The sequence below is a fragment of the Pempheris klunzingeri genome, chromosome 9, assembly GCF_042242105.1.
Source record: "Pempheris klunzingeri isolate RE-2024b chromosome 9, fPemKlu1.hap1, whole genome shotgun sequence".
NCBI lineage: Eukaryota > Metazoa > Chordata > Actinopteri > Acropomatiformes > Pempheridae > Pempheris > Pempheris klunzingeri.
The window spans coordinates 25,616,442-25,639,089 of record NC_092020.1 but is presented as its reverse complement, the minus strand read 5'-3'; the positions used below and the strand labels follow the sequence as shown (position 1 = coordinate 25,639,089).

General features: G+C 44.1%; 2 protein-coding genes across 3 annotated transcripts; one reads left to right on the top strand and one right to left on the bottom strand.

The window, feature by feature from the left end:
- Positions 1-91: 91 nt before the first annotated feature.
- On the bottom strand, positions 92-15,191 carry matr3l1.2 (matrin 3-like 1.2). Its single transcript, XM_070836603.1, has 21 exons — positions 14,391-15,191; positions 11,939-12,000; positions 11,670-11,708; positions 11,464-11,561; positions 11,263-11,318; positions 10,826-10,942; positions 10,605-10,730; positions 9,571-9,747; positions 9,295-9,419; positions 8,148-8,535; positions 7,034-7,219; positions 6,211-6,307; positions 5,994-6,010; positions 5,442-5,564; positions 4,599-4,730; positions 3,748-3,876; positions 3,126-3,256; positions 2,512-2,827; positions 2,280-2,421; positions 1,734-1,849; positions 92-1,344 (listed from the first exon to the last, which is right to left on the bottom strand). Exons 1-21 carry the CDS (start codon positions 15,171-15,173, stop codon positions 1,282-1,284), a joined length of 3,423 nt encoding a protein of 1,140 aa, XP_070692704.1. The 5' UTR covers positions 15,174-15,191; the 3' UTR covers positions 92-1,281.
- Positions 15,192-17,409: 2,218 nt separating this feature from the next.
- On the top strand, positions 17,410-22,460 carry LOC139207096 (polyadenylate-binding protein-interacting protein 2-like). 2 transcript variants are annotated; one of them, XM_070836730.1, is made up of 4 exons: positions 17,410-17,509; positions 17,773-17,943; positions 19,123-19,314; positions 20,934-22,460. In XM_070836730.1, exons 2-4 carry the CDS (start codon positions 17,803-17,805, stop codon positions 20,997-20,999), a joined length of 399 nt encoding a protein of 132 aa, XP_070692831.1. In that variant the 5' UTR covers positions 17,410-17,509; positions 17,773-17,802; the 3' UTR covers positions 21,000-22,460. The 2 variants fall into 2 exon arrangements, with proteins under 2 accessions (XP_070692831.1, XP_070692832.1); XM_070836731.1 differs by having other exon boundaries at positions 17,428-17,509; positions 17,776-17,943.
- Positions 22,461-22,648: the final 188 nt, after the last annotated feature.

Genomic DNA, 22,648 nt, shown 5'->3' with positions numbered 1-22,648 from the left:
TTTTTCATTTCAGGAGTTTTTTGTTCACAGTTGTACAGTTAAATAAAGTTTTAAAGACTAAAATTACTCAAAGCCAATGAGGAAACTGGTTTATTTTATAAAACATTCAGGCATCAAACAAAGTTCAACATTCAGCTCTAAAGCTCATTCATTTATCAGCTAGTTAATGTTTTGAAAAAAAAAACAAAACAAAACAAAAAAAAAAACTGTTCATGGTTTTTGTGTTGGAACTATTTCTTGAGTGTGTATCCATCCGCCGAGTGCTAGAAAGCAAGTGGGCGGGTGGATGGATACACACTCAAGAAATAGTTCCAACATAAAAACCATGAACAGTTTTTTTTTTTTTTTTTTTACGCTGTTCTTCAAGAAATAGTTCCAGTCAGTGACCACTGAGCCACGCTAGCTCCCCCCCCCCCCCATTTCCAGTCTTTATGCTAAGCTAGGCTAACCAGGGCACTATGAGAGGAGTTCCCACAAAGTTGAACTATTCCTTTAATCCAACACCCTGTAAAAGATGGACGATTAAAATCCAAAAATACTTCAGCGGCTTTACAACTCTTAGTGTTGAAAGGAAAACAGGAGGCCACAGCGAGGGGAAGAATCTGAAGTAACATTTAAAAACAATTAGAGAACAAAATCAAAGTTTAGATTTTATTCTTATTTGACTTTTTTACTTGAAATTGCTACTTTATTTTTGTAATATTAGTACGTCGCTCTTCCCCTCAGCGTTCCTCCTGCTGCCGTTATACAAACTGTGACACGTTTTTACCACAAACATAAAAATATTCAGTTTCAATCAATGAAACTGATCAATAAATCAGTTTGAATTTAATATCAAAATAATTGCAGATTAACTTTCTGAAAGCGTAAATGCCAAAAAAAAAAAAAACACTCCATAACCTCGGCTGTGAGCATCTGCTGTCTTTCTTTTGACATTTTCTGGAACAAATGATTCGTCAATGATGAAAGTAATTTTTAGCTGAAGGACTGAATCGGTTATTGATCACAGCAGAACAACCGTACGTCTGTATGTGAGCACCGATTAGGACCAGACTCTGTTCATCTGTCCTATTCGTTTTACAGCAGCTCCCACAGAGCAACTTAAAGTCTTTTTTCCTGCGTGTGAAGCGGACGAGTTTTACCGCCCGGCCGTCACCGTGACAACGGCTCTGAGAGTTCAGAGGTCGTCCAGTCTGCACTTTCAGTGAAAAACAACAAACTGAAATAAAAGTAAAAAGTCCCACTTCTGCTCCTCTCTTCATCGTCCGTTTCAAAGCGTTTTCACGCCGCCGTCTTCTTCCCTTTCTTCTTCTCTGCTTTGGTCTGTTCCTTCTCCAGGTATTTCTGAAACAACAGGTGCATTTGTCACATCGCTGCTGGAAATAACGGCATGAAGAAGAGTTTGCAGAGGACAGAACCAAAAGTCAAAAAGTTAAAATTAAATACTTGGGGATAATCATGCTTCCACGCTTTGGAACTACAACTCCCATAATGCTTTGGGGCACGTAAACAGGAAGTGTAGACGAGTCACTGAGTTGGACTTTTTCTTTTCACGTCATATTTGTTTATATTCAGTCAATTTGGATCAAGACGTGTGCCGGATTAGAGGCCAGGAGCTTCTGTTCACAGAAGACACCTGAACCTACAGATGACTGTCACTAAATTACTTTGATGCTGAAGAAAACTTAAAAACATGAAGAATCTCAGGCAGGTTCTGCAGAGCTGCGTCTCACCTGCAGCTTTTCGTAGTGACTCTGGCTGCTGCAGTGCGCTTTCTTCGCCGTCTCTTCGTTGGAGTAAAACAGGAAGCAGACGCGGCAGTAATAACCCATCTTCACGTGTTCGACACCTGGACAAACAAAGACATTATTCACAACTTGAGCGTTCGGTTTGACCACAAAACAGTCGTTATGTCGCTCTCTGCAAATACACCAGACTCCATTCACAAAAACAGTAATTTTACCTCACAGAACACAGGAGCTGCTGGTTTACTGGTGCTTTCATTGGTGAGTTTGTTTGTGTTATTGTGTGAGTTTGGTGTTTCAAACGGTTAGTTTGGATCCAACATAATGTTTATGTAACACACAATAACACAAACAAACTGGCAGCAGCTCCTGTGTCCTGCAAGGTAAAATTACTGTTTTTGTGAATGGAGTCTGGTGGCTTTGAAGAGAGAAAACTGCTGACTGAGCAAGTGTCACATTAGAATACAGAGAAAGATGCCTGAGTTTTCTGAGGAGCAAATGATCTGAGTTTATCCCTCCGTCCTCTTTTCTCACCGATGGGGCAGTTGGGGTCGTGGGGCGGCAGCGGCAGAGACGCCACGCTGGGTTTGTTGTCAGGTGGCGGGGGGGCCTCCGTCTGTCCGTTCTGATTGGTCGACGTCTGAATCTCCTCCTCCCGCTGCTCCTGTTTCACCTCCTGCAGCCCAGAGCAGCACAAACCTGTTACATCTGCATCACTTTTCAAAGAAGTCTGATCACGTTCAGATTATTGATCAGGGAGACTCACGTCCTCCATCAGCTGCTGCTGCTGATCACAAACTTCAGGAATCTTCTCTGCCGCCTTTTCTTCTCTCTTCTCTTCGACGCCGCTCACGTCACAACTCTCCTCCTCCTCCTCCTCCACCTCCTCCTTTTTCTCCTCGTCCTCCTTCGGTTTCTCCTCCTCTCCTCCCTCCTCCTCCTCCTCCTCCTCCTCTTCCTCATCCTCCTCCTCTGGTTTCTTCTCGTCCTTGGATTTCTTGGCTGGAGGCTCTTCAGGATGTTTGGAGGATTTTGGCGACATGCTGCTGTTTTCTCTCTTGATTGTGCTCGGACAGCGATGACTGAACACACACACAGACACAGACACACAGACACAGACACAGACACAGACACAGACACAGACACAGACACACACACACACACACACACACACACACACACACACACACACACACACACACACACACACACACACACACACACACACACACACACACACACACACAGACACACACAGACACACACAGACACACAGAGTTCAGTGGAGAAGGTCAAACAGTAAAAGTGAAATGCTTTGTAAGACAAAAACCCATTTAGTGTTAAAACCCTTTTAATTTCACCACAGAGGAAGAAACTCACCCGTGTTTGAGCAGCCTGTACTTCCTGCTGACGTAGACCGTCAGACGCTTCCCGCTGAACTTTGGCGGATTCGCTTTGCAACTTTCAGCCATTTTCTCTGCGTCCTCTGCTTTCTCCATCTCGATGAAGCACTGAGGAGAGAGACTTTTAGTCAGTGTGTTAGTGTGTAGTGTGTTCAGAGTCTAACTACTACACACACACACTATAGACCTCCACTACACACTAACACACTGACTAACTAACACACACACACTATAGACCTCCACTACACACTAACACACTGACTAACTAGCACACACACACACTATAGACCTCCACTACACACTGACACACTGACTAACTAGCACACACACACACACTATAGACCTCCACTACACACTAACACACTGACTAACTAGCACACACACACACTCTATAGACCTCCACTACACACTAACACACTGACTAACTAGCACACACACACACACTATAGACCTCCACTACACACTAACACACTGACTAACTAGCACACACACACACACTATAGACCTCCACTACACACTGACTAACTAGTTATTTAACCCCTTGGTGACCAGCTGGCTGATGTGGTTGGTAAAGTCTCACTTCAGTCCTGGTTCTGTACCTCTCTCTTGATCCTGTTGGCGAAATACTTCTTGACCCTCCCGTACGGCTCTGCCAGCTTCAGGATGTCCTCGTCAGAGTATTTGCTGCTCGGGATCTGACCGATGTACACCACCTTACTGGAGCCGCACTGGACGACACACACACACACCACAGGAATGTCATCGGTCATCATTTTATACACGAACCTCTTTGGAAGGCAACTCTTAGCTGTTAATTATTATGAAGTCTAATTAGTCTGAAATATACAGAATCTAATTTACTTTACTTTAATTGAGGAGCCAAATGTGGTCATTCTTGAACAGAAATATCTGCCTGTAGTTACCTGATGAGCTTAGAAACAAACTCAAGTTGCTTCCTAATAGGAGAAATCCAGTATTTTTAATCCTGAACCCTATTTGTACATATTCTGGTGTCTAAATGATAAAGATACACCTGTAAAATCCTTTTGGTTTAACCACAAACAGCCGTTTTATCGCTCTCTGCAAACACACCAGACTCCATTCACAAAAACAGTGATTTTACCTCACAGAACGCAGGAGCTGCTGGTCTGCTGCTGCCTCCATCGGTTAGTTTGTTTGTGTTATTGTGTGATTGCAGTGTTATAAAACGGTTAGCTCAGATCCAACACAATATTCATGTAACACACACTAACACAAACAATCTAACAGATAAAAGCAGCAGTAGACCAGCAGCTCCCCTGCACTGCGAGTTAAAATTACTGATTTTGTCAATGGAGTCTGGTGGCTGACTTAAAACGATGAGTCTACGTCTAACAAACTCTAAACTCTTCATCCACATAAAACTATCCAACATTTAAGACATTTGAAGTCAAACAGCAGCGGTGTTCACCTGGATGGTGGGGTAGCTCATGGAGTGACTGACCCTCACCGGTCGGCCGCACACCGACGCCGTCACGTTACCGGTGCTGTAAAACTTGGCCATCGCTCGAGCTTCTTCTTCGGTGTCGAACTGAAGGTACGCCTGATCAGGAGGAAGAGACACGAACACACAAACACAGGTGGAGTTAAAGAAGAGGCACTTCGGCTTTCAGATTAAACAAATCACAGGATCATGCAACATGCTCTTAAAGGGTTATTCCGGTATTTTTAAACCTGGGGCCAATTTTGTTTTGCATATTTTTGTGTCTACATGTGACCAGACTCCATTGACAAAAACAGGAATTTTACTTCATGTGACGTTGTATGACTTTGGTGTTTTAAAAAGTTAGTTTGGATACAAAATAAAGCTTTAAAACACCAAACTTGCCTTTTAAAAACACCAAAGCCACATAAAAACATAAACAAACTAACTGAGTGAGGCAACGGTAGACCAGCAGCTCCTGTGTTCTGTGAGGTAAAATCACTGTTTTTGTGAATGGAGTCTGGTGTGTGTGCTGTTTGTGGTTAAACCAAAAGGATCTTCCAGGTCTCTCTCTGTAGGGATCCTTTCCATGATGCTGTCACACACTTAGAATAACACTCTGAGCCTGTCAGTGGATCAAACAAGCTCTTTTAGTGGACCTACTGTTTGGTGGCTGCTGGCTGAGGTGATCTACTGGACCAGTTCCAACACTTTTACTACCTACCAGTCAGTCCGACACCAGGACATGAACAGATTGGACCCATGTTTAAAAACACTGGAATTAGAGCCACATCACGGCTGTATAGCACTGCGGTATGAAGCCTGTTGTACCTCAGGTCTTAAATCCAGCACCAAGTGTTTGACCACTTTTCCAAAAGGTCTGGCGAGTCCCAGCAGCTCGTTGAGGAAGTTGTAACCTCGTCTGAAACCGACGATGTTGACGACCCTCATACCCTGACAGGAGAAGGAAACTAAATATCAATAAAAACACCTGTGCAGCATCTGAACGGTGATTTAATTCATCATCATCACTGAAATGATTAACAGCTATTTTGCACAGCAAGTCGTTATATTTCTCTGTATTTATTGGATCATACAACAGTCTATCAGGGCCATGTAGGTTATAAATAAATAATTACACAGGTGGGGCAGCGGGGATTTTAGCCCAGAAACACCATTTTTCAGTTTCTTTTCTTGCAAATCTACAAAAACTCAGATAATATTTCAGCTTTTTCTTGTAACTTTATGACTTAAATCTTAGAAATGTAGAGTTTTTCCTCCCTAACTTATTTCTTGTTACCTACAGTGGTCGTACTATTGTTTAGCCTCGTAACATGTTGGGACCGACCCTCTGCTTTAAGGGAAAACAGCAAGGATACGTACCCCTCTCCTCGTGTTGTCTGCAGAGAAGAAGAGACACAAACACACAGGAGGATCAGCGTTAGTAAGGTTTCATTTTAAAAATATCATCCTGCTTCCTTAACCGAGAAGGAAAACTACAATCAGCCACTGACGTCATTTAAAAGTTAAATTACAATATAACATGTTTAATCTGCACTTTAGTGTAATTCATCTAGTTCTGCAGTAAGTAATCAGGTACCGATGGTGTCCGACTCGCTGTCTGCTTCTTCCTCGTCCTCCGCCAGTTCGTCCAGCGTCACAAAGTCCTCCATGTTCTCCAGGAAGTCCCGATCAAACTGAACAAACAAAGCGAAAACATCTTAAAACACCCGTATTTATCCAACAACGGACAAAACATTCTCACCTCAAGGTCCATTTTTGGTTGGACCGGGCAGCTGAAGCCGGCCTCTCGTTAAGCCACCAGACTTCATTGACAAAAATAGTAATTTTACCCCACAAAACACAGGAGTATTCTGAGCTACCGCTGCCTCAGTCAATGAACTGACATCTCAGTTTGGATCCAAAGTAAGCATTTAAAAACCCCAAAGTCACACAATAAGACAAACAAATCAAATGACTGAGGTAGCGGGTAACCCACCAACTCCTGTCTTCAGCAAGGTAAAATCGCTGTTTTAGTGAATGTAGTCTGGTGTGTGTGCTGTTTGTGGTTAAACCAAAAGGATCTTCCAGGTCTCTCTCTGTAGGGATCCTTTCCATGATGCTGTCACACACTTAGAATAACACTCTGAGCCTGTCAGTGGATCAAACAAGCTCTTTTAGTGGACCTACTGTGATCAGGTGATTGAGGCAGTGACTCCTCTGTGAGGTAAAATTCCTGTTTTTGTAAATGGAGTCTGGTGGCATTTTTTTTATTGAAGAAACTGAGTTCAAAGCTTTCTAGAACTTTTAAAAAAGGACCTTGCTGTGTGAATGACTTCCTCTGAGCTCACTGGAGGTAATTATCTTATCTTATTATCTTATATTGTAAGTTTGATTTTATTGTTTAGTTTATTAAACCGTACTGCGTCTCCAGGTGCGTCTCCTTCCGCCGTCTCTGAACTCTCCCCTCGCTCTGCGTTCGCCTCTTCGTGTTCTTCACTTTCCCTTGGCTCCGTCCGTCCCTCTGACTCCGCCCCCTGCTTGGCCTCGCCGTCGGCCCCGCCCACGTCTCCAGGCGTGTCATCGGTGACATCATCGCCATCGGGAACCTGCGTGTTCAGACGTTCGATGCATCTCATCAAAAAACCCAAACGGGAAGCTGGGATGATAAACTGATCGTTCAGATCAGCGAGGTGGTGATCTGTGATCTTACATCAATAATTTGTGATCAATAGATTAGACAGTAATGACAGAACACGATGAGGAAACATGGATCAGTTTCATCATTTAATTAGAAAAGTTTAAATACAAAAGACTTTTTTCTACTAAATATGTTAAAGATTTTCTACAATTAATCACAACGAAACTTTTTGACCTTTATTGATTTATTTTGAATATAACAGGTGAATTTATTCATTTATTATTTTTCTTTAATTAATATAATATTACCTTTGTATTTCAAAAATAAATATTTTTATAGTTAACTAATATTTTGGTTATTTTACATATTTTACTTGAATAAACTGCACAAGAATAAAATATAAATAAATATTTTCTTTACTGTATTTTTTCTAAAATAGACTCAGTATTTTTTGCTTTTTATTTAGAACTAATATTTAGTTTGATTATATTTATTATTCCTTTCTAATTAATATAACCTATGTGCAATTTATTCATATTTTTACTTATTTTATTTTCTAATTAATCACCTGTTTTTAAACTCATTTAGTAAATGAATATCTAGTTTATTACGCTTTTAACTATTATATTTATTTTTATTTCTAAATAATATCATCTGTGTGCATTTTTTCTACTCTTAACTTTATTGTCTTCACTGTATTTATGTTTTTTCCTAATTATCACCAATGTCACCATTTTTAGAGAAATTATTTAGTAAACCAGTATTTAGTTTATTAAGCTCTTAACTTTAACTTTATTTTTTCTGTTTATTTTTTGAACTTTTTAACTTCTATGACGTTTATTTTCACCTCTTCATCCTGTTTGTTTGTTAACGTGCCGATAAATCTGTTTTCTCACCTCCTCCTGTCGGGCGTCCTCCGACTCCACCGTTTCCTTCACGGACTCCTCTCTCTCTGGCTCCTCCCCCTCCGCGTCGCCATCGGTTACCTGCTCCTCCCCTGCCTCCTCCCCTCCGTTCTCCCCCTCCATCACTCCCGACACCTCCTCCTCCTCCACAGCTGCTGCTGCTGCTTTAGGTTTCTCCACAGGAGTCGGTTTGTTCGTCTCCTCCTCCTCCTCCTCCTCCTTCCTCCTCTCCTCTCTGGCCCTGGAGCTGGACGAGGATTTGGACGAGGAGGCCCTGAGGGAGCCGGAGGAGGTCCTGGAGGAGGCGGAGGTGTTCGGCCCGCCGCTCCTCTGGCCTCGGTTGTCTCCTCCGGACGCTCCCTGCCTCCGCTGGTTCACGCTGAAACACACAAACGTCCAGATTCTGAATTTAGACGAGATCTTTTCCAAACATGTGGAAACAGAAACAACACACGAGTCACACGGAGGGAAAAAAATCAGACTGGTTTCTTTTTCTATTTCAACAAAAGTGAAACGTAACCCTGGAAACACACGGCGTCCCTTCATCTGGCAGGAAGGATTTTATCTGGTGGCTAAACAGAGACGGACAGATGAAGGTGGATGGTGTGGCCACGGTGTAAACTGATGATGTCAAGCACTACTGAGGTCTGATTCAAGCACTTTCCAAGGTTTTCCAGCACCTCACTGCTGTGATGATTAAATATGCAGCGGCCCAGAATGTTTTGGTTTTTTTTTATTTGCTCATCTGTGACCTAGATGTGTTTGTTCAGTGTGAGTCACACTGGAACCTGATCTTTGGGTCACTTTCATATCTGGTCCTGAATCAGATACTGAAGTCTTCAGTCTGAACCATCACAACAGAACTCATGACACTTGATAATAATTAAAAAGGTCCTATATTATGAAAACACCGTGCTCTCCGTTTCTCCTGCTCCACCTTCCAGTAAACATGTGTGAGAACTATGCGTTTAGATTTGGCTCCCTTTATGATGTCATAAGGGGGAATCTGTTGATCATGTGACCTCCTCCAGGCCGACTGGATCCACCTCGCTCTGATATGGACCACTTTTTAAAAACAATGTCAACAAACAAACAAACAGAAACATGGATGTGAGCAGCAGCAGAGGGTCTCACTCACTTGAGGGTCTTGTACTTTGCGCAGATGTTGAGGCGGATGGGTCGTCCTTTGATAGTGAGCGGGTTCACGCTGTAATACTTCACCAGCATCTCTGCGTCCTCGGGGGTTCCCAGCTGGACGAACGCCTGCACGGAAAAAACAGAAACACAGATTAGAACTACTGGAAACTTGAAATAAAAAGAAAATAAAACTATGATACAGGAGCTTTATTTCACCTCACAGCCTGGACAACTTTGGTATTTATAACAGTGCAGGACTAAATGTGTCCCCGTTTACCTGGTCAGTTAAGAACAGGTGTTTCTCCACGATGCCGAAGCGCCCGGCGATGGTCAGCAGCTCCTTCTTCTTCTCTTCCTCTCTGGGCAGGTTGGAGAAGAAAACCACTTGGCTGCCGTGACCTTTGACGTCCCTGGCAGGCCTGTCCATCGACCTGTCGGACGACCGCTCGCCTTTCTGAGGACGAAACAGAAAAAGACTGTGGGTGTTTGAAGCCGGGGCGACTTTCAGAGGCAGTTCGACAGAGTAACCCCGAAATCCCACCGGGCATCGGCGTCACGCTCCGGTGTCACTCCGTCCTGCTTCATCTCCCATCAGGAGCGTTTTTCCTGCTCAGATTTAGTTTAGTTTGCTCATTAAACTGATGTTGGAGCTTCTAACAGGCTGCGTTTCTTCTTCTTCTGCTGCTTTAAATGTGTTTCTAACAGGATCAAACAGGCTGCGTTTCTTCTTCTTCTGCTGCTTTAAATGTGTTTCTTGGATGTACTTCCTGCTTTGTTGTGCTGCAGCTACAGACAGCAGCTAAAGTCACAGTCAGAGTGTTTCTCCACATCCAGGATGAACCTCTGGTCGTCATGGTGTTAAAAACCCTCTGAGCGGCTGACGTCTGGGCTGGTGCCCCCCCCCCCCATTAGAGAATAATACTGATGTGCTGCTGGAATATACCAATCAATTAATCAATCAATCTTTATCTATATAGCGCCAATTCATAACAGTGTTATCTCAAGACTCTTTCCATAAAGAGCAGCTCAGACCAAACTCTTTAATGAAGAGAGACACTCAACGATTCAGGAATTCAAAATTAAGGATTCAAGAATCCCCCTACCATTGACAGTCTGCACGGGGGCTTTTATTTTGAAAACTGAGCTGATTCTCTTTGCTGTTTGTCTGTCTGATTTCCTGCCGTCTCATCAGCTCTGAGCTGCGGCGTCCGTCAGAAATAAACCAGGAGCGAATCTTTAGCTTTAATCTAAAATTGGATTAGATTAATTTAGATTAGATTTAGCCTTGAGGACCGGGACGGCAGGCGTTACCTCGATGACCTGCAGCCTCTTGGACAGGTAGAAGGTGATGGGTTTGCCGTACAGCGATGCTGGGTGCTGCTCGTAGTAGTTCACCATGTCCACAGCCTCCTCGTGACTGTTCATCTCCAGGAAGGCCTGACGGAGAAACAGCAAACAGCACATTTCAGCGTTTGTTCTGACTGAGTTGACACGATGACGAGAAGCTGTGGAGGTTAAAGCTGCAGCTCCACCTTGTTCTTGAGGACCAGGTGCTCCCTCAGGCAGCCGAACGGCTCGGCGAAGGCGAACAGGGTCTTGTTGCTGAGAGGCCTCCTGTCGTACTTCACCTCCACCACCCTGCTTCTCAGCTGAGGACGACATTTCACTTCAGTTTCTCCACAAAACCACCAGCATACAAGAAAATATACCAGACATCAAGGTTCCCAAACTCCTCCATGACCCTCTTACATAAGGACACATCCCCCCCATGCAGTTGTCTACAAGGATCATTACTAACTGGACACACGTGATTCTGCTGTTTCTTTTCTAAACAGTTCCTTCATTGGGTTCATTTCTAATCTCAGAGCAGTTTTACACTGAGCTCTGCAGATTAACACTCACAGGACGACCTAAATCAGAGGAGCTGTGTGAACGTTGATAACAGAGTGACAGAAGAGAACAAACTGACCTTATTTTGTCCTGACTGGTTCTTTCCTGATAGACCAGAAACTCCACCTCCTCCTCCTGAAACATGAAGCACACACGTATTAACCTCACAGCCTTCCTCCGGTCCTGGCAGACTGTACCGACTTGTTTCTGTAACCCAAGACGTGCTGCTCAGAGATAATAACGCCGATGATAGCGATAACATCCCCGTGTAGTCTCTTACCCCAGCTGGATGACATCCCTCCTGCTGTCTGGGCTGAAGACATGGGGGCAGGTCCAAGGAGCCCTGCAGACAGGTTGGGGGTGTCCAGGAGACCCCCACTGGAACAAAGACACCAGGCGTCAGTCAGAGATCCAACAGCTGGATGGTTAAACTCGTTGTTGAATAAAACAGGGTGGTGAGCGCTGAGGTTTGTGTGAGTCTCTTACCCTCTGCCTGAGGACATCCCAGGCTCCCAGTCCGGGTACCTGAACACAACATTTACAACATTACAGCTCTGAACAGTGTTTGAGAAGAGACGTTCAAAATAAGGAGGCCAGTTTACTTTTTGGACGTCACTAATTGTCAACTTCTTAAATCTGCCCCCGGACAAATACCCCCCATATAATGAGGAAAAACTGAAACTAAAAACTTCTCTAAACAATAAAAACTTAACTGAAACGAAAACAAAACTTAAAAAGGACGTAAAAACACTCACATGTCGAGCAGCAGCCGTCTGTTTTCGGCATGTCGGAGTCCGTTAATGTGCTGGTTCCACTCCTACAGATTCAAACAGAGGATTACTGACGCTCAACAGAGGCCGTTTCCCTCCAATCAACCTCCATTAAAGGAATAGTTCACCCGAATGTTAAAGCTTTACTCAACTCTGAGTGGTTGGGACAAGAATACATGAGGTCAGCAATAATAAGAAATGTACAAAAACCTGCGTTCAGTGAACTCTGGACTGATTTATGGAAGAAAAAAAAAAAAGACTGCAGGAGAGGAGCTGAACACAGAAACTAACAAGGTGTCTGAATTCGCTCCGTCTTCACCACCTGAAATGTTAAAATCATCACTGCAGCCTGGTGTATCAGCCAACAGTGGCTCTTTTCTAGGTTGCAGTTCCAACTTTCGTTAACGAATCCCTTATTGAATCTTTAATTGATGATCTTTGTCTTCTCAGCCTCTTTCTGACTTTACAAACAAACTGCTAACACGAGACTTTCCAGTCATGTTGGAGCATTTCAGTCGTGTTAAAGTGCGACCTCGTGCTATTTGTGGTAACTGAGGAAGGACGAGTGCTCGACCTCGACCTGCCGTTGCACCAAAACTGTGACCTGCAGCAGCGCAACAACCGCCAGCTAACGTTCAGAGCGTCCTGCAGAACAACCAGACATTTATTCAGTGGATATTTGCTTAATGATAAAGTAGAATTAACGTTATTTCTATTTTGTTGTATTTACTGGGTGGAATCTTATCTTAATTTTATTTCTGGGTAAAAGACATTTAGGTGTTGGATAATAAATATATTCAAATGAGGATGAAAATAATCCAGATTAATGTTTTAATCCTCTGACAGCAGTCTGCACCTCATCAGCCCCTTCTGGTCCAGAAACAAACTCAGGCTAAACGTCTTAAAACACACTTCTAACTAACTCATCTAACTAACAGGCAAGTTAGCTGTGGAGACTCAACGCTTCATATCAAGAGAAAAAGCAAAAATCAATCCATTTAAACTGGATTTCCTGAATTGTCATTGTTTTAATTATACTATAGTGTCTCATGAATGAAACGGCCCACATGAAGATCACTTTAAAACGTGCCGCCTGAACAAATAATTTCAACGGCGCTTGGTCTTTATAGGTTTTGGGTCAGACCCCTCCAGGACCCTGACCCCCCCCTACCAGCGAGAGCCAAACTCATCAGGACCATCTGGACCGTAGATAAGAAGTGGACGTAGCCAATGCGACGTCATGCGTTGGTGTGTGAGCCGCCGCTCTGAAGCCTCGAGTTTGGCTTTAAGGGCGTCGCCATCTTGGTTTTTTTTGGAGCCAGACCACCTCTGATTGGTTAGTGACCATAATTTACTAAATTAACATCCTGCTGTGCTGAAGAAGACAGTAAACTAGAGACTGAGAGCAGAAACTCATCAGGAAAATGTTCACTGAGCTGATAAATCAGGAGAGAAGTCGGCTCATTTTCTCATTGACTTCCATCCAATCAGACAGGAGAGTCTCTGTGTGATCAGGTTTGATGCTGAGGGACATAATACCGATATATTGACGAGGATGCCTTCATTCCACCAAACAAACTACCTGAAAAGATTCAATAAAGGGATTCCGATTCAATAAACAGATTAGAGCTTTATTCTGACTTATTTCAGATATCAGTCTTGGTTTATTGGTCAATCGATAAACAACTAGAAATCCCAATTCTCTAATATCCAGATTAAAATCATTTTTAACAGAAGTGTTTGTGTATGTCTGGATTTCAAAAATGGCCACCGGCCTGAATATCGTCACTGATTCTCTCTCTAACATGACCTCCGACCTTACGAAGCCCTGATCCAGAGCACCTGGTTTAAACAGCTGATGCTGAGCTTCAATAGTGTAAACAGACGATAAGTGATGTCACTATGTAAACAGCTGCTGATTGGTCCAGGACGTATCAGACTGGAGATCATTTCCACCCTAAAATGCCTCTTAGGTGCTGCGTGTACGTGTGAGGTCAACATCTGCACAATAAAGTTGGACGTTACTGTCACGTCTTTTGTTTGACTTCCAGGTGTCACATGTAGGAAAGTGTAGTAACCGATGTGAATGTTTTATCTGGCTGACATGGGGGTGAATAGATAATGACAAGAGTGGAATTTCTGGGTAGACTACTCCTTTAAGATGTTTGGACGATGCCTGAAAAGACCCAAATCTGGCCGTTTAATGCTGCAGAGCCTCAGCTGTAAGAAAATGAAGATACGTACATGCTGTAGGTGATTTAAAACAAGGAAATTACATGACGCACACTGGACCTCCGGTATTTGGAAACGTGGGGGGTGATTATCACCTGTCACTGACTGAAGTGGACAGAAGACCTGAGCTGAGCTCTGGTGTCTGAACTGAAACATTTAAAGTTAGTCCGAGAAGAAAAGAGGAAGCAGGCTGGACGGTACTCACCATGATGGAATGAACGTCAAAGTCACAAAGAGAGCACACATGGGGGAACATGGGGGGCATGACTCCCAAGAAGTCTTGGACTTTTCCATTTGACGGGGAGCCCATCCTCCTCTCCATAAAGACAGGGTCGGATGATGAGGGGCCCATGCCGAGCCCACTGTAGGAATCATGGTGGGAAAGCTCAGAGTATGGCCTCTCTCTGCTCCCACCCCCGCCGCCGCCGCTGCTGCTGTAACTTAAGCTGTAGCCACGGCTGGGAGCGACATCCTGCAGGGAACTGTACCCAAAGTCTGCAGAGGGCTGGGCCCGGGCTGAACCCTGACCCAGAGAAGGACCACCCATCCTCCCCATGTGCACATCATCCCAGCTTTCCCTTCCTCCTCGATACGCAGCATCAGAGGACATGGAGGACGCCCCCCGCCGCTCTCCTGCGTCTCCCTTGCGGCTCTTGAGCTGCATGAGGATGTGCGGCAGCGTTTCCATGTTGATGTCTTCTTCTGGGATTTCAGCTAGAGTGTCCAGGTCCGAGGGCGACAGCCCCAAACTGGCAAACAGCTTCATGGTGTTGCCAAGATTGCTGCCACTGCCAGGCCGGGACCTCTGGGAGCTGCTGTCCGGGCCCTCCATGCCACCGCCCACCCCCATACCTGAGGCCATACCGCCCATCTGCCGACTGGATCGCTGTTCGTTCATGCTGAAGTTCAAGGTCTCTGCGGCAGCCAGGAGCCCCCGACCTACAGCAAAGTGTTTCTGACCTCCGTCTGACTGCGACTTCTGAGACATGACGTCACAAAATGGATCTGCTCCGTCTTCAAAACGCTTCAGTACAGGCGAGTCAAGATAAAGAACGAAGCAGGCGGCAAAAAAGGGTCTATTTTTCTTAAAGATTCGGGAAGTTAAAGTCAGTCGGTGTCTTGTGTAAAGAATAAACCTGGTGAAAGTGAAGGGGAACTCCTCTTCTCGGTCTGATCTCTGCTGAAACACAATGAGGTAGAGACACTCTTCAGACCTCTACTAAGAAAACAGGAGTCAGTGAAGAGGCACTGAGCCACAGCAGCATGTACAGGAAATGGAAGAAAATGACTGTGATTCATTAACAGTCACCTGAGCAGGTGTGAGCTGTGAATACTGGGACGTGAGGCACTATTAAAGAAGGCTAAGAAAGGAGATAGAATCAAAAAAATCACCTCAGACAAGGAGGGAGGAAACGAACTGATGAACAGAGTGATGGAAACATCCTCACTGAACAAAGAGAACCGAGTAAAATACCAAAGAGATGTGATTAATAACATAAGCTCCATTAGTTACTCACTAATCTGATCGATAACAGCATTAGAAAACAGAAGGAATAACAAGGATTACAATGAAAGGAGGAAGAACTGGACCAAAATACAGACTGAACAGTGAAGCAGCTATAAACAGTGTTTTACTATCTGACAGTGAAGCTTCAGTTTGTACCACAAGTTTTAAAAATGGAGAGCAGCTAAGCTAACAGCATTAGCTCGCCTGTGTGATTAAACTGAGTTTAAACTCTGAAAAACATACTGACAGACGTTTTGTCTTCAGAGCCACTTCTAACTGAGAGCACGTGCTGCCTGCATGGCAAATAAACCCGATAATCAATGAATTATTAGCACAGTCGAGGCTAACTTTAGCAAACATCGATTGCTAACATCGTTAGCCTGCAACCTGCTAATGCTAGCCGTAAGCTAACGTAGCTCAGAACTCCGCATCTAGGTTGTTTTTTCTAAGAAGCAAATACAGTGTGAAGTATTGACTGTTCGTGTGTATACCGCAGTTTATATTCGTGAATATTAATACTCTTACCTTAGCCCTTCCTAATGCGTGGTTGAGAGCTAGCTAGCTAGCTAGCTGACTGACAAATGGCACCACGTGACCTGAAGACTGAAATCTCGCGATGTTTCGTTTTCAGCACGATGAGTCCAAAAGGTAGTCAAAGTAAATATTATAATAGTATAAGTATATAAAAGTAAAAACTATAAAGTTCAAACTTCTTTGTGTCAAAACTATGAGAAATATAAATAAGGCCAGTGACAGTAAATCTTTTAGGGTTTCTGTGGATTAATCTGCTGATTATTTTTCTCCATCAATCCATTGATTGATGATTTGTTTTGTGAAAATGGTGAGAAATAGAGTCACAAAGTGAAGAACCCAAAGTGACTCCTTCACAGTCCAAAGCTCTACATTATTAGAAACACATACAACTGTTGAATTAATTAAGAGGGAATGAGATGTGTTGAAATGAATGAAAAAGCATTTAAATGATTATCAGAATAGATGCCAATTCATTTTCTGTCAATTTGCTAATTAATCAATTGATTTTAATATGTAGACGTCAAATTTTGTGAGCTCTTAATGTGTTTTGTATGTACAATTCCTAATTTATTGAGTAGCTTATGCTGTCAGTACAATATTTCCCTTTGAGATGTAGTGCAGTGTAAATAGAAAGTGGCATGGAAAGAGAAAAAGACTTCAGGTTCAGTAAAAGTACCTCAATTCTGTACTTAAATATAGTATTTGGGTAAATTTCACCACTACATGACTATGCAATGTAGAAATTGTATTTATTGACTATTTATGACATATTTATTTACATACTTATGGCAGTTCCTAATGTAATTAATCCACACCCATGTCAGTTATTCAGAATCATTTATTCATCTTGTGCAGTTTAACAATCCATGGGTATATCTGTATACATGGAATATGTATATAGTATATTTATGACATTTATGTGTGTTATTTATATATGTCTATTTTTTTTTACTCTCTTTCCACATTTGTCTTAATATTGAGCTTCTGTGACAAGAGAATTAATAAAGTTAATCTTATCATTTCTTGTGACACTAATCGCAAAAAATAAAAATAAAAGAAGAAGAAGAAGAAGTTTCCTACTTTCCGACTCTCCGGTCCCGTTGGTTTTAATGGGCGGTGTAAGCACGCGAAGGCAGCAGGGCGGCTCGTCCAATCAGAGACGAGCGCGGAGTGACGTTGCAGATGTAAACAAACAGAGGCAGCGCGGCCATTACAGTTACAGGAGAGTTGGACACAGAGTTCACCGTCTGGCCCCGCCGCCATCGAACAAATCGGCTTGTCAGGTATTTAAATCGCTTTAAACACAGAGTTTCACCTCTTCGGCTTATTAAAAGGTCACTGAATGAGTGTGCTGGTGGTTTTTCTGTCGATGTAACCCGTTCATTCTGGTGTGTTCGCCGTAAAAATGGCAGCGACAGTCAGCCGTTAGCTGTTGTCTGTCGGACAGCGGCCATCACGGTGACCCCCCCACCCCCCAAGGCGCTGACACAACGGACCAGCGGTCTAACCGTGTCCTCATGTCTCCCCCCTCCTCTCCTCCCCCCAGTAGAGAAGCAGGTGTGGGAGGAAAACCGAAATGAAAGACCCGAGTCTCAGCAACGTCGCCCCGAACATGACGACCAGCGACGAGGTGATCCTGAGCAGCCAGTTCATCTCCGAGGAGGACCCGTTCGCTGAGTACATGTGGATGGAGAACGAGGAGGAGTTCAACAGGCAGGTGAGGACCGGGACCGGGACCGGGACCAGGGCCGGGACCAGGGGGAGGGGGGGTCAGACCCACAGACACAGCCGACCTCAGCGGGTGGAAACCAGGTCACATTATTATGTCACCAGTGGAGCAAAGCAGCCAAGTGCTCTTACCCTGAAGACTGAAGTCAGCTCTTAATTCGGCTTACTTTCATCTAATAAGTGACTTTCTGACAGATTAGTTCATCTTTTTAGACAAATAAACTAAATAGTGTAGCTGATCTGAGTGTGTGTCATCTACCGCTGCAGCTCGGTGCTTGAAAACCTTGAAAATGCTCACTGGAAATACTTGACAGGCTTTGATTTTCTGGGAAACCTTGAGTATGTTTGAAACTTGCTTAACTTTGCCCCCAAAAAACCTTTAAAATCCATCCATCCATCGTGTAGACTGCTCATCCCTCGGGGTCGCAGGACAAAACCTTGAAAATGAACCTTGAATGTGCTTGAAAGGTGCCTTGATTTGCTGGAAAACCCTGAAAATGCTCGAAATCTGCTCGACGTTGCCTTAAAAACCATGAAAACTCGCTTCTAAAGATGTTTGAAATGTGATTTAATCAGGTGGAAAACCTCAGGATGATTGGAAGGTTTTTAACTTTGCCCGAAAACCTTGGAAATGCTGGAAACTGTGGTTAAATTTGACTTTGGGAAAGTGCAGGAACTCTGCGTACGATGTAATAGTAGTTTATTTACTTGAGTATTTTCATTCTGTCACTTTATACGTCTCCTCCACTCAATATTTTGTAATATTCACTACAGACGTTACCTGATACTCTGTAGAAAAAAAAACATCTTTTTCTCCTGTTTTTACAGATTAAAGTAACTTGAATACTAAGTGATCCTCCCATCTATACTTAAATCATAACCAGAGGAGGGAAAATGGATCATCACAGTTATTTACTTCCCTCACTTCTCTCTCTGGACTTCTCTAACAAGGTGACGTGTTTTTACCGAGAAAAACAGAAAATCTAACACCAGAAAAAATGACTGAAAGGATTAATGAGTAATAAAAACAGCTGCTTCTTCATTAAACAGCAGCTACTCTGATAACTGAGGGGGGAGTCTGATGATGTAAAAACAGCGACGTGGTCCTTTAAAACGAGCCGGACATCCACCACGTTACCTGTGTGTGTGTGTGTGTGTGTGTGTGCAGGTGGAGGAGGAGCTGTGGGAGGAGGAGTTCATCGAGCGTTGTTTCCAGGAGATGCTGGAGGAGGAGGAGCAGTGGGAGTGGTTCATCCCGTCCAGAGACCTCCCCGCTCAGACCGCCGGCCCGCTGCAGGACCAGATCGGCCTGCTGGTCCTGGACGCCGACGTCCACGCAGACGCAGACTTCGACGTGGTGGTGAGTTCACGGTCCGCTTCGGCCAATCGGGGGCTGCCAAACAAGCCGGTCGACAGATCGATTCGTTTTTAATCATTTGAGTAAAAATAATGAAAGAAAAACAAACTACAAGGTCTCAGGTTCACGTTTCTCAGACGTCACAGGGTCCGTTTTTCTGCTTCTGTGTGACTGAACATTTAAGGACTCACATTTTAAAGTGAATTAAGAAACTAATCAGTAAATTAAGCAGTAGTTAGTTGACTGCTCTCAGTATCTCCAGGTTCAGTTATTCAGATTTATCATCGTATATTTTTATTTGTAGAAAATGTGACATAAAAACTTTGAACTGTGACTTTATGCGTCTCAAGACTCAAAATGTCGATCACAGAATCTTTCGGCCTCTCAAATAGGGCCGGAGTTATTAATGGACTTCATTTGAAGGATCAGATGTCGAGTTATTAAAATCTCGACTTCGATCTTTTAGTGTTTCTCGCTGTGGTCGTCTTCGGGGCCGTTTGTGCCCGTCGGCCTCCAGGCTTCATCCTCGGGTCTCTCAGAGCAGCTTTCTGAGTCATGGCGTCTGTCGGCGGTCGCCCTTGAGCTGCGGGGGTGTCGTGTTTTAACCCCCTTTAGTCCGGCCCTCGTCCCGACCGGACGCCTCTCTGCACTAAAGAAGGCACTCGTGTTATTTTTGTCCTGTCAGTCAGCAGCTCAGCGCCTGCTGTAGTGAGCAGCTGTAAACTTGGGTGGAGCTGAACTCTAATAATAAACATCCAGAGAAACAAATGGTTGGTTTGTGAATGTTTTTTCAACATTTAAAAATTATTTGTATTTGGGAAGAAAAAAAAAACGTGTCGAACAGCAGCAGCATCATCTGCGTCACGTTCTGGCTGCAGTCGGGTTTTTCTCGCTAACAGGCTGCGTTTCTTCTTCTTCTGCTGCTTTAAATGTGTTTCTAACAGGATCAAACAGGCCGCGTTTCTTCTTCTTCTGCTGCTTTAAATGTGTTTCTAACAGGATCAAACAGGCCGCGTTTCTTCTTCTTCTGCTGCTTTAAATGTGTTTCTAACAGGATCAAACAGGCTGCGTTTCTTCTTCTTCTGCTGCTTTAAATGTGTTTCTAACAGGATCAAACAGGCTGCGTTTCTTCTTCTTCTGCTGCTTTAAATGTGTTTCTAACAGGATCAAACAGGCCGCGTTTCTTCTTCTTCTTCTGCTTCAAATGTGTTTCTTGGATGTACTTCCTGCTTTGTTGTGCTGCAGCTACAGACAGCAGCTAAAGTCAAAGTCAGAGTGTTTCTCCATCCAGGATGAACCTCTGGTCGTCATGGTGTTAAAAACCCTCTGAGCGGCTGACGTCTGGCCTGGTGCCCCCCCATTAGAGAATAATACTGATGTGCTGCTGGAATATACCACTGACAGTCTGCACAGGGGCTTTTATTTTGAAATCTGAGCAGATTCTCTTTGCCGTTTGTCCGTCTGACTTCCTGCTGCCAAACAGACCTGGTTGGATTCTAAAACATGTCAGACGTGAACTAGAGGACAGGATGAACAAATAAAAACAGGGTCGATGTGTCTTTTTCCACTTTTCCTTCATTAGTCACTAACAAACTGCTCGTGTCCTCGTCCTCTCCCTCCAGATCACCAGCAGCCTGAACCCCAACGCCAAGGAGTTCACCCCGGGGATCCAGAAACACATCATGTGACCCCGCCGGGCTCCGCCCCCCCCGCTCCAGTCCGCACTGTGACATCATCAACAAGATGTCTGCCGTACTTTCCAGTCACCACTCGACCTTCAGCCTGACGTGTTGCCAAAGTTCTGCGCTCACCTCACGTGTTCAAGTTCAGAGTACCGTTACCGTTGGTTACTGCAGCCCTCCGCCTGTCTGTCTGAACGTCTGTCTGAACATCAGCCTGTCTGTCTGAACGTCTGTCTGAACATCTGCCTGTCTGAACGTCTGTCTGTCTGAACATCAGCCTGTCTGTCTGAACGTCTGTCTGAACATCAGCCTGTCTGAACGTCTGTCTGTCTGTCTGAACATCTGCCTGTCTGTCTGAACGTCTGTCTGAACATCAGCCTGTCTGAACGTCTGTCTGTCTGAACATCAGCCTGTCTGTCTGAACGTCTGTCTGAACATCAGCCTGTCTGAACGTCTGTCTGTCTGTCTGAACATCTGCCTGTCTGTCTGAACGTCTGTCTGAACATCAGCCTGTCTGAACGTCTGTCTGTCTGAACGTCTGTCTGTCTGAACGTCTGTCTGAACATCAGCCTGTCTGTCTGAACATCTGCCTGTCTGTCTGAACGTCTGTCTGTCTGAACATCTGCCTGTCTGCCTGAACGTCTGTCTGTCTGAACATCTGCCTGTCTGTCTGAACGTCTGTCTGTCTGAACATCTGCCTGTCTGCCTGAACGTCTGTCTGTCTGAACGTCTGTCTGTCTGTCTGAACATCTGCCTGTCTGTCTGAACATCTGCCTGTCTGTCTGAACATCTGCCTGTCTGCCTGAACGCCTGTCTGCCTGAACATCTGCCTGTCTGTCTGAACATCTGCCTGTCTGTCTGAACATCTGCCTGTCTGTCTGAACGTCTGTCTGTCTGAATGTCTGCCTGTCTGTCTGAACGTCTGCCTGTCTGTCTGAACATCTGCCTGTATGTCTGAACATCTGCCTGTATGTCTGAACATCTGCCTGTATGTCTGAACGTCTGTCTGAACACCTGCCCGTCTGTCTGAACAGCTGTCTCTCTCTCTCTCTGCCTGTCTGTCTGTGGTGGCTCTCTGAATGTAAAGCAGCTGAGGAGTGTTTGTTGTTTCTCTTCTTCTTCTTCTTCGAACCAGTTTTCTGTTTTCCCTCCGTCGTCGTCGCCTCGTTCTCAGTTTGCACTTTTATAAAACCCTAAAAACAGACGTAGTGTTCAGGTTCCGCTCGGAGTTCCCGGCCGGTCCTCGTAGTTTTTGGGTCGTTTGTTCTCGCTGCTTTTCTTCGTCTTCTCCCAGAATCCTTTGTGCTCTTCGGCCCTCTGCTGCCTCATTAACTGATGTTTGTTTGTCGGTTTTTCTAAACGCACATAAAGTACTGTACAAAAAGTCAGATAAAGAAAAAAGTTGTAAAAAAAATGTCTATTTTTTCTTAATCTATTTGAAAATAAATGTTTATGGAGAAAAAGTTACTGGTCACTTGTGTTTTATTCTGAAAATAAGAGCGATAATATTGATCCTGACGTCCTGAAGCCCGACTCGACTTAAATATTCAGTCACAGAACACAGACAGTCAGTGAACGCATCGTTTCTGCACACAGATCTTTTTCATCTTCTCTTAAATCAATTTCTGCCTTTAAAATGTGAATATTTCCTGGTT